Below are 19,969 nucleotides of genomic sequence, written 5' to 3'. Positions count from 1 at the left end.
CCCTCGGCGCCGAAATGGCGGAGAAGCCGTCGAGTTGCAGTGAGCGATGCGCTAAAGGCAAGTCAGTCCACAGGGCGACAATGAACCCCTGCGCACATCCGAAACGTACAAAAGTCAGGCTCGCCGGCGCGCAGAGATGACGATTAGACAGAGCCGGTGCCCGCGGTTCTGCCGTGGGGTGTTTGGGTATTTGAGCAGCGAGACTTGAAGGGTACTCTAGTTCTCTCGGAATGCGGCCGAGGTCCTCCTGTTCCGTCCTTCCGAGTTGGGCGAGACGGCGATGGTGAAGAGACGGTTGCAATGGGCGACGAGCTGCCGGTCAATTGAGACAAGCGATGGTGCCCTTGGCGTCGCAGAGTCGAATGTAGCACAGGAGAGGGCAGGCTGGTCTGGAAGGACGTGCCAGGGTAGCTCGACTCCTACACTTGCAGTGCGATGTTCAACGCGATTTAGTAGCCAGCCATGCACGAAATAATGCGCTACACACTCGAGATCGTCGGCGAGAACACAGCCCCAGCTAGCGATTTGGAATCTGCCTGCCATCCGGGTCTGGAGGTTGCAAGATGAGGCGGTCAGTGCACAAGATCGAGCCAAACAGCCTTTGGAGCAATCACAGCCAGAGCGCGGAAGCAGCTTGTGATCCGCTGGTGTTTAGCGGCTTCATTCTGCGGCTCTGCAGCGACTCCGGTCTAGAGCTTGCAGCTGGCATGCAGTGCAGTGGCGCCGTGCGACACCCAACATCCCAGCTTTACAGCGCAAAAACAAAGGGTCGGCGCGCAAAATACCCCATGGCATTGTGTCATGGGCGATGCATGGTCAGGGCTGGGTATCAAAACCTGGCCCAGCCACTTCGACCGCCCGATAAGTCTCGGGCACGCCTTCCCGAGGTCCTGTGGCGGGTGCATTCTGCTCTACCACACTTCAACGTACTTCGTATAACAGCTATCCACTTAGACATGCAGTTGCCTACTCCGTACGGTCACGTTGTGCGGTATATACGATTTGCGGGGCAGCCAATCGCTATATTTCCTGACGTCGACCCTTACGACATAGCGCCTACTTGATCGTACCATCGGAATGCGATTAGGAAGCAAGACTGGTCACATATCCTCCATTGTACTATATAGCCTGCTCTAGATGCTCCAGATCGGTTGAGTAATCACTGTGGCCTTTGAGCAGATCCCGCAGCCGTATCGGAGTGCCTATAGCTTTGGCTTGTTGTCGAGGATCTTCTCAATCTCCTCCATGAGCTCCGGTGTCAACTTCTCGAGCAGCTTGAGAGCGCCACAGTTGTCCTTGACCTGTTCGGGCTTCGTTGCGCCAAGAATAACAGTAGACACATTCGGGTTCTTAGCTGCCCAGGCAAGCGCGAGTTGAGTCGTGGTGCCTCCAAGTTTCTCAGCAATCTTAGTCAGTTCCTTGACCTTCTTGATCTTAGCCTGTCCCTCGTCGCTCTTCAGCGCCTCGATTGAGTTCTTGAAGAATTCGGGGTTAGTCGCGAATCGGGAGTCGGACGGAATGCCATCGTTGTATTTGCCAGTCAACATGCCCGAAGCCTAAGTGTTGGTACACGCGTTAGCATAGATCTCGGATGTAGTAGGTTCGTTCTGAGTTCTTACCAGAGGTGACCAGATGGTCGTTCCGTATTGGTACTTCTTGTACAATGGAGCGTATTCCTTCTCGAAGCGCTCACGGTGGAAAGCGTTGTACTGAGGCTGCTCCACGATAGGGGCGATTAGGTTGTACTTCTCGGCGATATCGCATGCCTCCTGGATCTGATCCGCAGACCATTCGGATGTACCCCAGTAGTATGCCAAGTTCATCTGGATTGTCTGGGTGAAAGCTTCAACGATCTCCTTCATGCCAACGCTAAACATACGTTAGTAGGCACTCGGAAAGCAGAAAGCTAATACATACTCAGGGTCGTAGCGATGAGCAAAAACAACGTCGACGTAATCGTGGTCAAGACGCTTCAAGGAGCTCTTCAAGCCCTCGACAATGTGCTTCTTGGATAGACCCCTACGCGTTCATTAGTTGAGTAAGAGTATGCAAGACGGCCATATTACCTGGTGTTTGGCTCCTTCCTCTGAGTTCCGAAGAAGACCTTTCCATTACTGTCAGTCCCCACTCATGGCATGATGAGACTGATCTTACCTTTGTCGACAAGACGTACTCGTCACGCGGCCACTGCAGCTCCTTGAAAGCCTTGCCCATCTCAAGTTCGCACTCACCGGCTGCGTATACCTCGGCAGTGTCGAAGAAGTTGATGCCATGGTTCCAAGCCTCTTGCATGCAGTCCTTCACGATGGAACCCTTCTGCGTTCCTCCGTATGTCAACCAACCTCCCAAGGACAGGACCGAGACCTTCAACCCAGCGGGTCCAAGGCGACGGAACTGCATGCTATCTTGACATTAGCAGATGTTCAGATGTAACAGATGTAAGAGTACACATGTCAAATTGCGAATTGAACACAACCACGCATCGAGGCAGACTATTTCGTACTAGCAATTGACGTGACTTACTCCTTGGGGTCAAACTTTGTCTCGACTGCAGGCATTTTGGATGTTTATTACGAGTTGTTTGCTGAAGAGGAAATTTGGTTGTGTATGAGCTTAAATGAGGGGCAGGCAGGACACCTAGGCATAGAGAAGCAGTTGCCCCACCGTGGACGGCAACTATGATGAGGTCACGTCATGCGGGGTTAAGGCAAACTCCGTAACGGCACAAGGTAGAAGAATTGCCGTATGCCTTGGGTAAACGCGACTGAAAGATTTGGGAAAGATCAGCTACTGTACACACCAAGCGGCGCAACGTTCCGCCTTACTTACGGCTATCACATTTGCGGCGGGTCAGGGCTGAGGCACCCGTGGCCAAGCTCGTAAGCCGCAACAACCTTTCTTCCGCCCGCTACCAACCAGAATGCCCCATTCAGCTCTTCGCTGGATGCCTATCGTCCCAGAACTACCCTATAATTTTGTTGCGGTGGCACTAGAAGCTGTTTAAACTCCTGTCTAACTCCTGTCCAGCGGCATTGGCGAAAGCTTGACCTCGCTCGTTTCATGTTTCAAACATCCCCGGCAGCTGGGTGGCGCAGAACCAATCACAGTCGCACAACGCGTATTCACGTGCATAGTTCGTCACCTCGCACAGGCAATGATTGGCCGTCACTGCTCGTTGATCTGGGGAATACGGTAAGACGGGTTCCTGACTATTGTGCTGACGGCGCACCTCAAGGGGGATCCTTAGGCGCGCCACGATGCGCGCCTAAGGTCATATATCTTGGCCGTCACCTTCCTTTATCGCTTCTATACACTGCCTCCTCACGGTCTCTCAATCCCTTGTTTAGATCACTAGCTTCTGCAGGCCTGAAGCAAATTCCATTCAACGTCACTCATTCAAGAACACTGTTCTGGCCACTTACTTTACAATACAAGTTCTGCATTCGGACTATTCAAGAGCTCCTTCTTACTTAAGACCATCACCTCGCACCAGACTTGGCCTCAAACATCACTCATTATATATACACCAACATCATCAAAGAACATCAACCTTACAACTATATACCTATATACTCCACCAATCAGCCGATCAACAACATGGGTTTCAAGAAGAACATCCTCGTCGCAAGTGCCTTTGCACTCTGCGCTTTCGCAGCACCTGTGCCCGCCCGGGGCCCTGATTGCGACCTCGAAGACGGTGTCCCGGCAGCTCCCCCAGCAGATGCCCCAACCACCGAGGCGAGCCTGACTGCAGACAACCTGATCGCCATCGCCCCCACCACCGCGTCCTGCGACGGTGCACCATTCCCCGACGAGTGTGCAGATGCAACTGCAGCCGCTACTGCTATCAACAAGGGCTTCGAGACCTACAAGATCACATCCAAGGGCGAGAGGGCGGCGATTGTCGCATATGAGCTCTTTGAGAGCGGAAACTTCAAGTACAAGAGGAACCACTTTCCTGAGCCAGGTAGGCCTGGCCAGGGCACAAGGAGTAAGTAACGCTGTTTTGATGAACTGCCCATGTCACAGAAACTGACTTATGTATTTAGTGATGGCCATGCCCCCCATTATCGAGAAGTACGCAACCGCTATTGCCGGTGCAGACGCCGTCGCGACAGCAAAGGCCACTGGAGTCGATGCCGTTCTGGACCTCGTGAACTCCGACGACGAAAAGAGTTTCGGTTCGGCGGCCTGGTACGTTACTACGTGCAGTGCGGAGGTCAGAGCCGGTCTTGACGCGGCCACCATCGAGGGCTGGCACGCTTTCTTGACGGAGTGTGTCAACACCCCGCCTGCTGCTGAGCGTGACACTCTGTGGACTGCTACCACGCCCAACGTCCAGTGAGGCGACTGAGAAACGTCACCAAATTGGATCGGTGACTGAGCTTTTTTTCATGGCGCATTGGGCTGTGGTAAGCCCAATGTACATTTCTTCACTCAAGGCGGAGTTTTCAGATGTAACGACTTGCTACGAATTTCCTATACAATTATACCAACTTCATTATCCATCATGTGTGCACCGTGTTTGTGTAGTGACTAGGTGACATCTCTCCATTCAAACGATACCTTACCGAAGGTAAATATCGTAAACCTGGCCAATTAGCGTAACAAGATGTGGAGATACCAGGTGTTTACATAAAGAGTTAATCTTATATTGAATACATTATACTAAAGCAGCCTGACCACTGCAGATGAACGGCCGATGCGTTGCGTTAGCTGAAGAGAAAGAAGCAAACGAATGTAAGAGCGCTACCATGCTTAAATATATACAAGCAGACATATCATAAAGTCCTCCTACCAAATAATGTGTACCATCGTCCGCTTCAAATCGGTGACACCTCACCCCAAGCCCCGACATCTTCCCTTGCCATGATCTCTCCACACTCAGGACATGTGCATCCATCCAATCCATGCGTACCCGCACATTGCCTGACCCACGCCTGCAAGCACCCAACGCAAGTTGCAGGCTCGTGCCAGCAATTGGCTGTGATCCTGCGCTCGCTGAACTCGAATACTGGCCTTGACGTCTTGCACAGAATGCACGTGCGCTCAATAGCTGGTGTGTTGCGGCGTGAATTAGGAGTCATTGCCCGGGGGCTAAGAGAAGTGTCGAAGGCGGGGCGCTGGTATGGTTGGGGAGCGGTACAGGTAATGTTCGGGGAAGGCAAGGCGACTATGCTGCTACGTTGGGATTGCATCGACACGGGGCGTCCTTGGGATTGCCACGAAACAGGACGTCCTTGGGATTGCATCGAAACGGGTCGTCCTTGGGATTGCATCGATACGGGACGTACTTGCCGCAAGTTTTCGTTGGATAGCTGTGAGGGTAGTGTAGTTGGTGATAGCGAGTTTCCGCTGCTGCGGCGTCGCTCTGCGGAGGCGGCGGGACTTGGTGGGGCGTCGGTCCAGGGCGCGAAGGGTGCTGGAAGGGGTGCTTCGAGTTGGGCTGACTTGACGCTCATGTCAAAGGGCGAGTAGGTCGGTGTCGGGATGAGGTCGACAGCCGAGAGACGTTTGGATGCTGTTGGGTCCTGGTTGGCTTCGGCTTCGTAGACCTGCAGGTTTTCCTGCGTTAAGTTCATTCTCCGCAGATCTTCAACAACGGTTGCAAACTTTTGCTGCTCATGTTGAGCTGAAGAGTCTCTTCTTCTAGCGCCAAAGTTCTTCAACGCTTGCGGTATGGTTGACCATCTGTGCTTGATCTTCTTCTCTGGTTTGTTCTTCTCTTCCGATGTCGCGAAAGCATCTAACGTGGAGTGTATTGGTGTTGCTGGCGTAGCAGAGAAGACTGGTGGGGGTGAAAACGCAAGTTTCGAGGATGTTACAGGCGTGGGTGGACCGACTTCATCGTCCCCGTACTGCTGATAAACCATGTCATTCTCAATATTCTCCCCTGCGATAGCTTTAGGTGCACACCCCGACACGGGCCGCGACTTGTTCTGTGGGTAGCTGTTGTTCCGTAGTCCTCGCGAGGACGCAATCTTGGTTCCGGAGCGATTCCGTTGGTGGTAGGTCGCGAAGGATGTAGGTCGTGGTCGCGGCTGCATTGGCGGGCTGTCGAGTGCAGTGGAGCTTTGAGGGTGATATGAGATGGGTCGTTGCGTGTGTGGACCGTTTGCATCGTTCATCGGCGGATATGTCCACTGCGTAGGGTTTACTTGTGGCCTCTCACATTCACAACTGCCGCGGGAAGAAATGCTGCTCCTGGGCTTGTCTGAACTGTCAAGATACGATGATGCAGGCCCTTGACCTGGTGTATTAGGGCTCATGGTGGCTGGCGAAGCAATCCATTCTGGCGATAACAGGTGTTGCGCGTTGTATGATGTCGGTCGTGTGAGCGGTAGCGGTCGTCGCTTAATCGGGGATGTATTGACTTTCGTGCTTGGTTCTGTCTCCGGAAGCTTGCTCAATGTTTCTTCGGGATTGAAAGAGGAAGCCGGGCGGTTCGGATTCGTCCATTTGTCCAGCAGGTCAGAGTCGCTGTCCTCCTTTGGCTTCTCCTCGATTGGTTTGTCCTCAATCACTACCTTTTCGACGACGGCCTCCGTTTTCTGCTCTTGTATCACCGCTCGAGACTCGTCTTTTTCTTCTTCGACATCGGAAATCTCCAAATGCTCGTACATCGGTCGTTCCAACCATCGTGTTGTTACCGATTTTTCGCGTTGCAAATTTCTTAGAGCTTCCTCAGAATCTGCGATCAAGCCAAGCATGCGTTGCGCCTTTGCAGAATCCCTCTTAATCGGCCGTGGATGCCTCAAAAGTGGATGTACGTCATCTTGAACATGACTCTGCGCCACAGCCGCCATAGTTGTGAAGCCGTTCAGCCGAAACGAGGGAGGCCTGGAGAAATACCAACAACAGCGAACGTGGTTGGGGGGAACGAAACAGTGGGCACGAGCAACACAATAAAACAAGAGGCAGGATCAACCCCTCGTAAGAACGTGGGACAGCGTCCCTCCATATCAGCAACATGCCGCGACCCTACCACTACCACGGACCCCGGCACGGTACGACTTTACTGTGTGGCTGGCAGCAGCACAGAACCGACAATCCGTTTCAAGCCCTTGCGCAGAGAGCCCGGAGCTGCGTAAATCACCGTTAGCTTGGCTCGCGCAACACTGCGCCTTCGATTATTCGTTGCTAGGGCCCGTATTGCGAGGCCTGCAGTCAGAGTAGTTCGGCGGTTTTGAGTGGTCCCCGCCGCGTGAGACGTATTTTTAGAACTAGTAGTAGGGCTTGGTGGGCATGGCTACGGATAGCCCACGCGATGCCGACACTTGTGGTCATTGACAAAATCTCCTGCAATGGCTGTAACTGCGTCGACATGAGGCTGCAAAGTTCCACGATGACGACGCGTGGTTCGCGCTGGCGGTGTGAGCATCGCGTGATGGCTGGCGCAATCTCAGGTAACGAAAAAGATCAGCGAGCCACATAATCGACTGACGAACAGTGCCCGCTGTCGTGCCTGTGCTTCAATTTAGTTTCTGGAGTGGGTCTGTCGCCTCTGGTGCTCGAGACATGGGAGACCTGGAGCTCCTCGGCTTCTTGGGATCTATTTTGCTGATGAGTAGCCACTTGGTGTGCCACCCATTGTAGGGAGACGCGCATGCAGGCTAGGCGCCACCAAGGCGACAGAACTCAAGACGGATCAGTCCAGGCCTATCTCGCGCCTTCGAAGATCATGCAGCACACATGTAAGATGTTCGGGACGATCAGAAGAAGCAACGTGTCGGGCCCGCATTCTTGCAGGCTCTGGCATTTGTCGCCGATGAGTAAACTAGAAGTTTAACTCTGAGTTGAACCCAGGGACAATGCACACAAAGCTGGCGTGAGTGGACGGACAATGCTATATGACCTACGTTCGCCCGTTGGTAGATGGCTGTGCCGCATTTCGATATATTGCGAGGCGAACTAGGGTACCGGGCGTGGGCACAGTGAGAAGAGAGGCTGCGCCGCTCGGCTTGGATGTGGCGGGTATCGATGAAGTCATTGTCTGTGGGCCTTGCAGCGACGTGATGCAGCCTGGCGACCTTTTGCACGCCTGTGTTGAGACTCCAAGCCATGGGTTTCGAGAGGAAGGGGGTGGGTGACTAAGCCGCTCACGCTAGTGCCAATGCGGCCGCTCTGCCAAGCCCTGGATCGCGAAACTTTGGAGAAGCTCACAGGCTGTCGTCGCCCCAATCACCCCAACCCCAATCTACCCGTCACCACCTGCTGCAAACATGGCCGGACCGCGCGCAGGAAACTCGAGGGCCAACGGCGCTGCCAACGGGGACACGTCCAACAACAAGCAATCGCTCAACGAGCCCCTCGACAAGGAGCTCTACGGCGGAAACAATGGCGACTACGTCAGTTCCATCGCCGTTGCTGACGACGACGCCGACATGGACGACGTGCAGCTGAACGGCCGGAGCCTTGTGGGCCAATACACGGCATCCAAGGAGATGATGAACGAGTTTGCGCATGGTGATGCCGGAGAGGCGGACATCCTCGACAGTCGCGAGAAGCAGGCTCAGATCGCATCACGCGAGACCGACTACCAACGACGACGATTCGACCGCGCCCTTTCTCCGTCGCGAGCGGACCCCTTCGCGAAGGATGGCGAAGATGGCGGCCAATCGTACAAGGACGTGATGAAGCAACGCGAGTTTGAGCGCGAAGAGGCGCGTGTGAAGAGGCTCATCGAGGAGAGGGAGAGGGAGGGAGGCAACGAAGTCCTTGACCACAAGCCAACGCTCCAGGACGACGGATCCGCCCCTGTCGATGGCGACAAGACCCCACCCATGAAGAAGACTCGCAAGAGGAGACGCTGGGACGAGAGCGGCGACGGCGAAACACCTGCGATCAAAGAAGAGGCCGACGAGGCCACGGCAGATGGCGAGCCCAAGAAGCGATCGCGATGGTCACCGGCACCCGAGGAAGAAAAGGCAGAAGACAAGTCTGCTGAGGCTGCTCAACCGGCTCGATCGCGTTGGGATACCACAGCTGTAGCCCCCGCCAGCGCCGCAACGCCTGCTCCCGCCACCAACGGCGCCCGTCCAGTCGCGCAGACGTTCGCATTCGGCACCGATATCTCCAACCGCAACGCTCCCTTATCCGACGAGCTGCTCGACATGATGCTGCCTGGTGAGGCTGAAGGTTACAAGGTCCTCGAGGCCCCTCCTGGGTACGAGCCAGTGCGGCGACCAGTGGGCATGCCAGCACTTCCCACGGGATACCAAGGCTTCTTGCTTCCGGAAGCAGACAACAGCTTGGCTGCCATGGGCAAGCAGCTGCCCACAGAGATTCCAGGTGTCGGTGATCTTCAGTTCTTCAAGAACGAGGACATGAAATACTTTGGAAAGCTCACAGACGGTGCAGACGAGAACGACATGACCGTCGAGGAACTCAAGGAGCGCAAAATCATGCGACTCTTGCTCAAGGTCAAGAACGGAACACCACCCATGCGAAAGACCGCGCTTCGACAACTTACCGACAACGCCCGGCAGTTCGGTGCTGGCGCTCTCTTCAACCAGATCTTGCCTCTCCTCATGGAGCGCACCTTGGAGGATCAGGAGCGACATTTGCTCGTCAAAGTCATCGATCGTGTCCTCTACAAGCTCGACGACCTTGTTCGGCCCTACGTCCACAAGATCCTCGTCGTCATTGAGCCTCTCCTTATCGACCAAGACTACTACGCCCGTGTCGAAGGTCGAGAGATTATTTCTAACCTTGCAAAGGCCGCTGGTCTCGCACACATGATCAGTACAATGCGTCCCGATTTAGACCACCAAGACGAATACGTCCGAAACACCACCGCTCGAGCCTTCGCTGTCGTCGCATCTGCCCTCGGTATCCCCGCCCTCCTTCCCTTCCTCCGCGCTGTGTGTCGATCCAAGAAGTCGTGGCACGCACGTCATACTGGTGTGAAGATTGTTCAGCAGATCCCTATCCTTATGGGTTGTGCTATTCTTCCTCACCTCAAGGGACTTGTGGAGTGCATCGGCGACAACCTGAATGACGAACAGCCAAAGGTCCGCATGGTCACAGCTCTTGCACTTGCAGCTTTAGCTGAAGCCGCGAGCCCGTACGGTATCGAGTCATTCGACGATATTCTGAACCCTCTCTGGACCGGAGCCCGTCGCCAACGTGGTAAGGCTCTTGCATCCTTCCTGAAGGCGGTCGGTTATGTCATCCCGCTCATGGACGAGGAGTACTCCAACTACTATACCAGTCAGATCATGGAGATCGTCATTCGCGAGTTTCAATCACCCGATGAAGAGATGAAGAAGGTCGTGCTCAAGGTCGTTTCTCAGTGCTCGAACACCGCAGGAGTAACCCCAGTCTACCTCAAGGACAATGTTCTCCCTGAATTCTTCAAGCACTTCTGGGTACGCCGCATGGCTCTTGACAAGCGCAACTACCGACAAGTGGTGGACACGACCGTGGACCTGGCGCAGAAAGCTGGTGTTGCTGAGATCGTCGGCAGGATTGTTAACAACATGAAGGACGAGAACGAAGCATACCGCAAGATGACTGTCGAGACTGTCGACAAGGTTATCAGCACACTAGGAGCGCACGACGTCGACCAGCGTTTGGAAGAACAGCTAATTGATGGTGTGCTTGTTGCGTTCCAGGACCAAACCATCGAGGACCCCATTGTCATCGACGGTTTTGCTACGGTCGTCAACGCACTGGGTGAGCGTACCAAGACCTATCTCCCGCAGATCGTCGCAACAGTTCTTGCTAGGCTCAACAACAAATCCGCAACCGTCCGTCAGCAAGCAGCAGATCTCATCTCGCGAATCACCTTCGTGATGCAGAAGTGCGACGAGGACCCACAACTCATCAAGCTTGCGCAGGCGTTGTACGAATACCTTGGTGAGGAGTATCCTGAGGTTCTTGGTTCCATTCTCGGTGCTCTTCGTGCTATCGTCACAGTCGTCGGTCTCCACGCCATGCAACCGCCTATCAAGGATCTGTTGCCCCGCCTTACGCCCATCCTTCGTAACCGACATGAGAAGGTACAGGAGAACACCATCGATCTGGTAGGACGTATTGCTGATCGAGGTGCAAACTACGTCAACCCTCGTGAGTGGATGCGTATCTGCTTCGAACTCTTGGACATGCTCAAGGCTCATAAGAAGGGTATTCGTCGTGCTGCCAACAACACCTTCGGTTATATTGCCAAAGCTATCGGTCCCCAGGATGTGCTGGCCACTTTGCTTGGTAACCTTCGAGTTCAGGAGCGTCAGTCCCGTGTCTGTACTGCCGTCGCCATTGGTATCGTCGCCGAAACTTGTGCACCCTTCACTGTCCTACCGGCTCTTATGAACGAGTACCGCGTACCGGAGCTCAACGTACAGAATGGTGTCCTCAAATCATTGTCCTTCATGTTCGAGTACATCGGCGAGATGGCAAAGGACTATGTCTATGCCATCACACCACTTCTAGAGGATGCCCTCATCGACCGAGATCAAGTGCATCGCCAGACTGCCGCTTCGGTCGTCAAGCACGTTGCTCTTGGCTGTGTCGGTCTCGACTGCGAAGATGCGATGATTCACTTGCTCAACCTTCTTTGGCCAAACTTGTTCGAAACCAGTCCTCACGTCATCGACCGCATCATCGAGGCTATCGAAGGTGTCCGCAACGCGATCGGTACCCCGCTTGTCATGAACTACGTCTGGGCTGGTCTCTTCCATCCAGCACGCAAAGTGCGAAACCCTTACTGGCGCATCTACAACGATGCCTACGTTCAGAACGCCGACGCCATGGTCCCAGCTTTCCCAACTTTCGAGGAGGACGAGGTCAGGAGACATGAGCTGGATATTTTCATCTAAACGTAAGATCCCCAGTACCTTCTTTTGCTTTCTTTCCTGGGGCCACTACCCCGGGGATTTGTTGCACTTTCTTGCTTTCAGCGAACTGGGAATTGGTTATAGTTGGAACAATGGTAGGCCAACCCTGTCAGGGTCTGGGCTTGTCTAGCTTATCATGTACATCACAGTAGGGTTGGATCGGAGTATGCGGCGTTACAGTACGCTAAGATCAGAGAGAGCATGAGTCGCCATTACCAGGCCACTTCAGTTTAGGACCTCTTATGGTAACAAAAAGATAATCTGCAACCACTTTACACGCTGATCACCTTTAGGTTTCTGTGAAGTCATCTCATCTATCCCAGCCCTTGATCGTTGTCAGAAGGTAAGTCGGTGCTTGCCGCTGTCCTGTATGCTGAACCATCGAAGAGAACCCGCGCTCCCTACCAGAGGGGAGTACGTCTATGTCATTCACTCACACACGTTAAACCGGGACAAGTATACGTGCTTTTCACCCCGTTTCGTTCTTGGCCATCGGATACTATGTTGGATATCACTCTCGTCGTCTAATGCCCCAGCACTATGATGATCATTTTCGTTGGACTGTGCTTGAATGTTGCCGGAGTCAAGCTTTGATCTGCTGCCATAGTCGCTGGCCTTCAAGCGGGTCAGACAGATGCATGGTCTTCACTGTCTTATATCCAGCATCAGTTCACAGTTATGATACAGCGTGAGTGTGCTGGGCCAGTGTCGTTGACTTTTGATACCAGAATATCAGCTGCGCAGTTCAACGGCGCAAACTCAAGCATTTCTCAATCACAGCCCAACGTTTGCAAGATCCTGTAATCCGTTCCATACATCATTGCATGAAAAGTTATCATTCAGCGTTAAGAAGATTTTGAGTTGATGTCGCACCTCACGGTTGAGAAAAGAAGTGGGCGATGCTGAGGTCGGGGAAAATCCCCAACTTTCTATTGGTGCGCGGACGAATGTATACGATCGAATGCGCGCGAAACCTTGGCCGAGAAAGTCCTAAATCCTAAATCCGTGTACTGGCATCCTAGCAATATGCGTTAATGCCAGAGACGTTTGAGCGTGGTATGCGACATGAATGTCTGAGGAACGAATGAGTGCTGATGGAGCCTCAGCCGGGGGGTAACTGAAAGTACAGGCTCAAACACGAGCATGGTGAGTATCGCGGCGGTATCGTAGTCCCTATGAATCTACACATCTTCTTGGCAAGAATACATAAACACCTGGCATTTCACGTCAGCGTTTAGCAGAAACCTTGAGCAGCTCGTACAGACGAATAAGACCATCGTCTCTTACGTATCCTTATCAACTTGCTTCCACGAACCACCAAGCAAACCGATTCTTCTTACGCATCAACTGCGATGGCCACTGTTCGCAAAGTTAACTTCCTCAGCCATGGCATCAACGTAATCGGCGATCTATACCTACCCTCCCCAAACGCACCAGACCGCAAAAATGCCGCCCTTATTGTCGGCCACCCCGGTACAGCTATCAAGGAACAAGCGTCTGGATTATATGCCAGAAAGCTAGCCGAACATGGCTTCATAACTCTCGCGTACGATGCAGCCTTCCAAGGTGAGAGCGGAGGCGAGCCACGTTGCCTAGAAGATCCGTACCAACGAGTCGAGGACCTCAAGAGCGCCGTAACATTCCTCTCAACTCTTGACGGCGACGTTGACCCCGAAAGGATCGGAGTTGTTGGAATCTGTGCTTCTGGAGGCTACGCAATCTTCGCTTCACAGACTGATGTGCGCATGAAGGCCGTGGCGACCGTAGTCGGCGTCTGCTTGGGTGGTATGCATCGCAACGGTTTGAGAGACGACTCTGGAAACATCAACCCAGAAACACTGCATCAGCGCCTGAGTTTTGCAGCGCAAGAACGCATCTCAGAAGCCAAGGGAGGAAAGCCTGCCACATTCAGCACGCTAGACGTTTTCGAAGAGGCAAAGTCATACTATTCGACTCCACTCGGGAACCATCCCAAATGTAACAACCTGCAGCTTGTGAGGAGCTTCGAAAAGCTTTCCACCTACGATTCTTTTGCTTTCATCGACTGGATCTCTCCGCGACCGCTGTTGATGATTACGGGAAGTTTGGCAGACACGGGTAATGGAGGCCCAGCCGACACCGCTTGCTACAGCAAGGACGCAATCAAGAAGGCCAAGGAGCCGAAGGAACTTTTCGTCATTGAAGGAAAAGGACATCTCGATTTGTATGCTGATACTGAGGAGAGTGTTCCAAAGCTAGCTGATTTCATGGGGAAGGCGCTATGTACTTAAAAGCCGGTCGGTGTGTGCCAACACCTAGGGACATCCTATTCGCGTTAGCAACAGGGCGCCCTACGTGTGACGACGCGACTCTTACGCGAAGTGGAGTTTCCTAGCTTGGACGTAGATGCAATGCGACACTTTAGGCAGCAGCCACTAGATCTCAATAAATATCCTCTCTAGCAACAACCTCACCTGTTGTATCTAGGTACACAATAAACAGACTACTGTTCTTAACCAACTTATACCAAATTCGGAAGGCAAAGCTTCATCAACTACTACATCATGTCCGATACTGGTCCTCCTGGCGCGCCCCCAGCCGACGCTCCAACCAAAACCTACGACGCGTCATGCCACTGCGGCGCGTTCAAGTACTCTGTCACTGCGTCTCCTCCGCTCGATGACCCCAACGCGGTTCTAGTGGAGTGCAACTGCAGTATCTGCGTATCCAACGGTTATCTTCTTATCTACGTGCCTAACGAGCGTGTCGTTTTCTCAAACGGTAGTATCGAGCAGTTCAAGGTAAGTGAATATGTCGCCAGCAACGTAGTAAATACCGCAAAAGATTAGGTCAGCTAACGTTAGTCCACAGTCTTACTCTTTCGGAACTAAGAGAATGGGCCACTACTTCTGCGGTACCTGCGGTGCATCGTGCATGATCCGCTCCAAAGATCCGGATTTCTTTGCCGGTATGACGTGTATCAATGCACGCATGCTGCAGGGTGTTGAGCTTGAGAAATTGAAGCGTAAGTCTGTCGACGGGAAGAGCTTCTGAGAGTTTGCGGTAGGGTTGTTGGCGCTGATGGTGTTAGGCGTGTATGGTGTTAGTCGGAAAGAGGGCGAACGAGGACCGGAGTTGGTGGTGTGAGGGGCCGGTCGCTGTTCATTCGTTGGGAGTCTGCATGTACCATTCGTACTCGCTGACAAAAGTCGGATATTCAAGATTATAAATGCGACTTCGTTCTGCTGTAAGGCGTGCCATTGTTAGTGAAACTATAAAATCGGACATAACAGGTTCGGGCGGTTGTACGAGACATACGTTTTATTGTTAAGTAGCTGACACAGTCTCCGCTCTCCGCTATTGACCAATTCAGAAACCTACATTCACAGAACAAGCGCTTCCTCAACTCATTCAAACTATGTCTCCATCGCTTTCCACGCCCAATACATCACCTACTCCAACCTCACCAGGCCGTTGGATCATAACAGAGTTCGGCAAGCCATCCGTGCTGAGATGGGAGGCATTTGATCCCATGGCCGCGCTCTCTGCTGGCGGAGTACTCATTCGCATCCTGGTTGCTGGTATCGCTGGAGTCGACAATATTCAGCGTGTCGGCGGTTACCCTCATCCCCTAGCCAAGGAACCGGGCTTCACACCTGGCTATGACCTCGTAGGCGAGATAATTGCGCTAGGCGATGCTGTTCCAAAGGGAAGAGAACTGAACATTGGAGACAGAGTCGCAGCGTTGAGCATTTTTGGCGCACATGCTTCACACATCGTCCTGCCGCACGAAGAAGTCATGAAACTGCAGCATGAAGATGACCTCCTGAAAACTTGCGCACTTCCGCTGAACTACATGACTTCATGGGGTCTGTTGAAGCACAGTGGTGTCGATTTACCACCTGGCTCGGCCATTCTGATCGGGAGTGTAAGTGGAGGACTGGGAACAGCTATGGCGCAGCTTATTAAGGCATTCGACATGGGCATCAAGATGTTCGGAACATGTTCGCCGAGCAAATTCGATTACGTGCGCTCACTGGGTGTGGAACCGCTTGACCGAAACGCCCCGGATCTTGTGGAGCAAGTTCATGCGCTGACGGATGGAAAGGGTGTGGATGTCGCATATGACGGTGTTGGTAGTGAGAAGAGCGTTCAAGACTTCCTCGCAGCGACTAAGCAGGAAATCGGCAAAGTGGTCGTCTTCGGAGTTATGGGGGGCATCGCTGCGGATGGGAGTAAAATGCTGGCGAACGTCGACAAGCTCCTTGAAGCAATACTCCAGCCACCACGAGTAAGCTTCTGGTCGCTTGATATCGAGTACCCAAAGAAGAAGGAAGTGGTGGAATTCTTTGCGCTCGTGGAGAAGGTGAGAGAGGGGAAGTTGGATCCGGTTGTCGCGAAGCTGATGAGGCTGAGCGATGCGGTTGAAGCGCATGAGCTTCTTATCCATGGAAGTGCGATCAAGGGGAAGATGTTGTTTGTAGTGGAAGAAGAGCTAGCTAAGTCCCATGGCATTTAGAATGTTTTTGGCAGAAGAACCCTGCGAGAAACATATGAGATGAGTTTACAGCTGTAGCAGAAACTGTTCGAAGCTGCAACCGAGTAAGAGATACTCAAATGTTGCACAGTAAGAACGCTAGTGAAGCGACACCATGAATGAAACCGTGACGTGTGATATATAGACAACGACTCTCGATAACACACATCCGAGAGAAAACGAAACGGAAAAGTTTTGTTCGTACACATTCAGCAGGTATGCCGCGATAGTCTTGTTCTCATCACTCACACGGCTGTACGGTCTCCGGTGTTTCGGCAGAGCTGTATCTTCCGACTTGTGCATGCATGATACTAGGATCCATGCTTATGGAATTCGAAACTGGAATATAGGCATCGGTTGGATACATCGCGCTCGCTGTGGGAGCTTTGTCGCTGAAATCTGGGAAGTAGTAACCTGGGTTTGACCCAACCATTTGCTGAGGGGCCGTATTCCAGGTTGCAGGTATCGTGGGCATTGCCGGCGGTGGAAAAGACATGTGGCCCCATGCCGATGACATGCCTGACACTGGATATTGTCCATGGTTGGTCGTAAAAGCTGATGTCGGCAGCGGGGGCATAGTCTGCAATTCTTTGGTAAGGATTCCAGCCATGACTTCGGGGCACTCGTTCTGCAACCGCTTTCGTACTGATCCTGGTATTTCGATCCCTTTGTAAGAAAGAAGCTCCACGAAGCTTTCAATGATGTTCTCCAGGTTAGCGACCTTGTCGTTCCTTTGTTGCTGTACTTGACCAGTCTCATTCTTGGCCGCTGCCAGGTCAATCTCCAATTCTATAATGCGTCTCTCATCGGCTTCGATGTCTCGCGAGATGCGTGGGCATTTTTCGATTCCTCTAGGTCGTGCTCTTTGTTTGACAGGCCTTCTCTCCTGAATATGCTCAAGATTGGGACCCAGAAGGAAGTTCGGATTCGGTGGGTTTAACTGGGGATTTACTAATGTCCACATAAAACGCCATCTTATCTCCTTGGAAAGCGTTGCCCAGGAGGGACATATTCCAGTTCGGCGAGGATGAGAAGCACTGTCGTTCAAAGCGTTGCCACAAGAACTGCCAATACAGCGTCGTTCAACGCATCCCGCTACATGATCGTCCAGTAGTTTCAGTAGTTCCTTTGGCGTTTTCTCATCGTCTGAAATCGGCAGTCGCGTACAACAATGTTCGCATATTCCTATGCCGTGGCGACTCATGAGACTTCGCTTCAGCTCCGAGATTGATGGATTAGTTCCTTGACATCCATGTCGTTCTAACAATGGACAGCGCATTTGTACCTTGTGACTAGAAGGCGAGGTTATGCCGAGATCCCAAGGCTGTTGCTTGCCGTTCGGCCTCTTGTGCGGGTACCCATCGTCATCCTCACTTTCATATCTCTTTGGGTTTGACCGGCTGAGAGAAGGGAAGACTTTGCTACCAGATCCAATCGAAGTACTATGGGACGTTATGGCGCTCTTCGGAGGGTCGTCTGATCCAGAACCGTCGGTTGTTGTGCAGGCCATATTTGTATCCGCCGCATAGCTTTCCGTACTGTCATCTCCCTGCCATGTCTCAAATATCTCGTGAGGATCATGTTCTGCCTGCAGATATGACCAGGACTCAAGAAGAAGCGCCCTATTGCATGGTGATATAGTCTCTTTTTTCCGGCTTTGTACCGGAGCAATTAGTGAACTGTGAATGCTCGTGACCGCAGCATGTTCGGTTGCACTAATCCAGTGCGCGACCTCATCGCCATCCCCGTCATGTTGGCTGTTATTGTCCTTTTCTCGGCCACAATGTACTAGACTACTCGGTGTTGTAGTCGCTGTGTATAATCCTGGTGCTGGTGTTTTACAAGGCCCATGAGTCGGTATCCACCACTTAAACGATTTCAAAATCCTCGCAAACGGATACGAATGAACGGCATCGTACGCTTGTCGTGTTGTGGAGGTGAATCGATGAAGAGGCCTTGGCGATGACTGTGCTGTGACAGATGTTGTCGGAATCGAAGCAGCCGTATGCGATTTAGAAGAACTGGTTGGTGGAGACAATCGCTCGAGTCCGTCGGCAAGGACTGCCGGTATTGGACCAGTGAATTCTTGCCAGTGGAGCTTAGGAGAACCGCCGTAGCCACTGTCGCACGATGGTATGGGTGGTGTAATCGATGTAGCGTCCTTTTCGAATTGAGGAACTTGAGGCCTGGAGTCTGACTTTGCAAGGGGCTCGTTGCACAAGTCCACACTCGGTTTGCGTCGCATAGAGAGGGGCCAATGTTCTGTGTCACGGCAGGGCGGCTGCATAGCCGCGACCGAGATACTTCTGTACGCGTACTGTTAGAATCTTTTCCTGCTAATGCTATGAACCGAAAGTTTTCCGAAGAGAATTGTGAAAATAGAGATAGCCGATAGAAGACCTAGGGAGGGCAAGACGACCTTTTTATCAAGCAGGAGTGGCGCGACGGCGAAGGCCACCCACGACTTGCCAAAGTCGCGGTGTAGAGCAAATTGTTGGCAACGCGAACAAATTGTTCAGCCCCCAAGAACTCCACGTTGAACGTCCCTCACGCAGCCGAGACATTTGCAGCTAATAATAGAATGTTTCAGTCCGTTACACAAACAATTTGTTTATCCTTCCCAGCTGCGAACATCATTTTGTCGCAAGATAAATGATGTTCACTCACAGTGAGCAAAATGTAGGCGAAGGAAGACATGCGCTTTACAAGATACTCAAGTTGTTGATCCCTAGCTTGATATTGTAAGGTGGTGCTCGATTAGAGTCATGTATTGTAGCTCGACATGTATAAGACAATGCATGTGGGCGACGACAAGAATGCACCATCTCAGTGATCATGTCTGTCACTATCAGTCCAGACGATCGAACCACGAATGCTACCGTGATCGGCCGAGAGCCCGATATTTGGATTGGATACACCAAACATGGCCGCAACTTCCTCGACAAGCAAACCAAAGCACTCAACACGGAGCAGCAGATAATACATCTCTTCAAGGTCTACAAGCTGCGCTTCAGTACGACAGAGCGCGTCAGGTTGCGTTGGCTGTGGTGCCAAAGGCCCGTCGTTCAGATATGCGAGATCACCCCCGTAAGTCGATAGCCAGACGGTCGTTAACGTAACACGGATTGCTGACCATTTATAGCCCCTAGTTCAAGGACGTACGTTTCCTTTGGAGGTGCAGTTTGGAAGTACTGAGACGTCGCCTACTCTCTCAGCTGCTCTACGACGTCCCGAGGTGCTACATGAGAGCGGAAGGATGTTCCACGAGACGAATTTGTTCGATGTGGAGAATACGGACGCTGCGACGAAGCGCAAGGTCCTATGCCTCGGCCATGCCGTCGACAAGACATATTTGGTATGGCCACTAGCCGTATCGTTCATGATCGCGACAGTCGTAGCGATCATTGTAGGAGTCGCAACCCACAGCGTATCCTCAGGCACGGAGGTGGGAGGTTTGGTCGGTTTCGGCGTCATGTTGTCATGGTCTTATATCTTGTGGCGCTTAAAATAGCTCATCCATCCAAACGTCTGAACCTTTGACCACCGTCTTCATCTCTCTCTAGCAAGCCTCTCATCTCCATAGCCCTCTTCTCTACCTCTCTTGCACTGCCCATTC

At 52.5% G+C, this 19,969-nt stretch overlaps 7 protein-coding genes across 7 annotated transcripts; 5 read left to right on the top strand and 2 right to left on the bottom strand.

Moving 5' to 3' along the window:
• Window positions 1–1,202: 1,202 nt before the first annotated feature.
• Window positions 1,203–2,558, bottom strand: J4E83_007675 (uncharacterized protein; the record flags this gene model as incomplete). Its single annotated transcript, XM_049334578.1, has 5 exons — window positions 1,203–1,556; window positions 1,620–1,869; window positions 1,918–2,019; window positions 2,174–2,401; window positions 2,524–2,558. 5 exons carry the CDS (start codon window positions 2,556–2,558, stop codon window positions 1,203–1,205), a joined length of 969 nt encoding a protein of 322 aa, XP_049186464.1.
• A 1,039-nt stretch (window positions 2,559–3,597) lies between these two features.
• On the top strand, window positions 3,598–4,345 carry J4E83_007674 (uncharacterized protein; the record flags this gene model as incomplete). The annotated part of the gene is made up of 2 exons (XM_049334577.1): window positions 3,598–3,991; window positions 4,050–4,345. 2 exons carry the CDS (start codon window positions 3,598–3,600, stop codon window positions 4,343–4,345), a joined length of 690 nt encoding a protein of 229 aa, XP_049186463.1.
• A 478-nt stretch (window positions 4,346–4,823) lies between these two features.
• Window positions 4,824–6,775, bottom strand: J4E83_007673 (uncharacterized protein; the record flags this gene model as incomplete). Its single annotated transcript, XM_049334576.1, is given in 2 exon segments — window positions 4,824–6,753; window positions 6,771–6,775. The coding sequence occupies 2 exon segments, from the start codon at window positions 6,773–6,775 to the stop codon at window positions 4,824–4,826; spliced, it is 1,935 nt and encodes a 644-aa protein (XP_049186462.1).
• A 1,447-nt stretch (window positions 6,776–8,222) lies between these two features.
• On the top strand, window positions 8,223–11,819 carry PRP10 (U2 snRNP component prp10; the record flags this gene model as incomplete). Its single annotated transcript, XM_049334575.1, has 1 exon — window positions 8,223–11,819. One exon carries the CDS (start codon window positions 8,223–8,225, stop codon window positions 11,817–11,819), a length of 3,597 nt encoding a protein of 1,198 aa, XP_049186461.1.
• Window positions 11,820–13,189: 1,370 nt separating this feature from the next.
• On the top strand, window positions 13,190–14,107 carry J4E83_007671 (uncharacterized protein; the record flags this gene model as incomplete). The annotated part of the gene is made up of 1 exon (XM_049334574.1): window positions 13,190–14,107. The coding sequence occupies one exon, from the start codon at window positions 13,190–13,192 to the stop codon at window positions 14,105–14,107; it is 918 nt and encodes a 305-aa protein (XP_049186460.1).
• A 273-nt stretch (window positions 14,108–14,380) lies between these two features.
• J4E83_007670 (uncharacterized protein) lies at window positions 14,381–14,870 on the top strand (the record flags this gene model as incomplete). The annotated part of the gene is made up of 2 exons (XM_049334573.1): window positions 14,381–14,617; window positions 14,688–14,870. The coding sequence occupies 2 exons, from the start codon at window positions 14,381–14,383 to the stop codon at window positions 14,868–14,870; spliced, it is 420 nt and encodes a 139-aa protein (XP_049186459.1).
• Window positions 14,871–15,234: 364 nt separating this feature from the next.
• J4E83_007669 (uncharacterized protein) lies at window positions 15,235–16,335 on the top strand (the record flags this gene model as incomplete). The annotated part of the gene is made up of 1 exon (XM_049334572.1): window positions 15,235–16,335. One exon carries the CDS (start codon window positions 15,235–15,237, stop codon window positions 16,333–16,335), a length of 1,101 nt encoding a protein of 366 aa, XP_049186458.1.
• Between the last annotated feature and the right edge of the window lie 3,634 nt (window positions 16,336–19,969).

The sequence above is a fragment of the Alternaria metachromatica genome (assembly GCF_023757995.1).
Source record: "Alternaria metachromatica strain BMP 0045 chromosome Unknown scaffold_19, whole genome shotgun sequence".
Lineage (NCBI taxonomy): Eukaryota > Fungi > Ascomycota > Dothideomycetes > Pleosporales > Pleosporaceae > Alternaria > Alternaria metachromatica.
The sequence above is the reverse complement of the archived record's forward strand: the minus strand, read 5'-3'. Positions and strand labels throughout refer to the sequence as shown.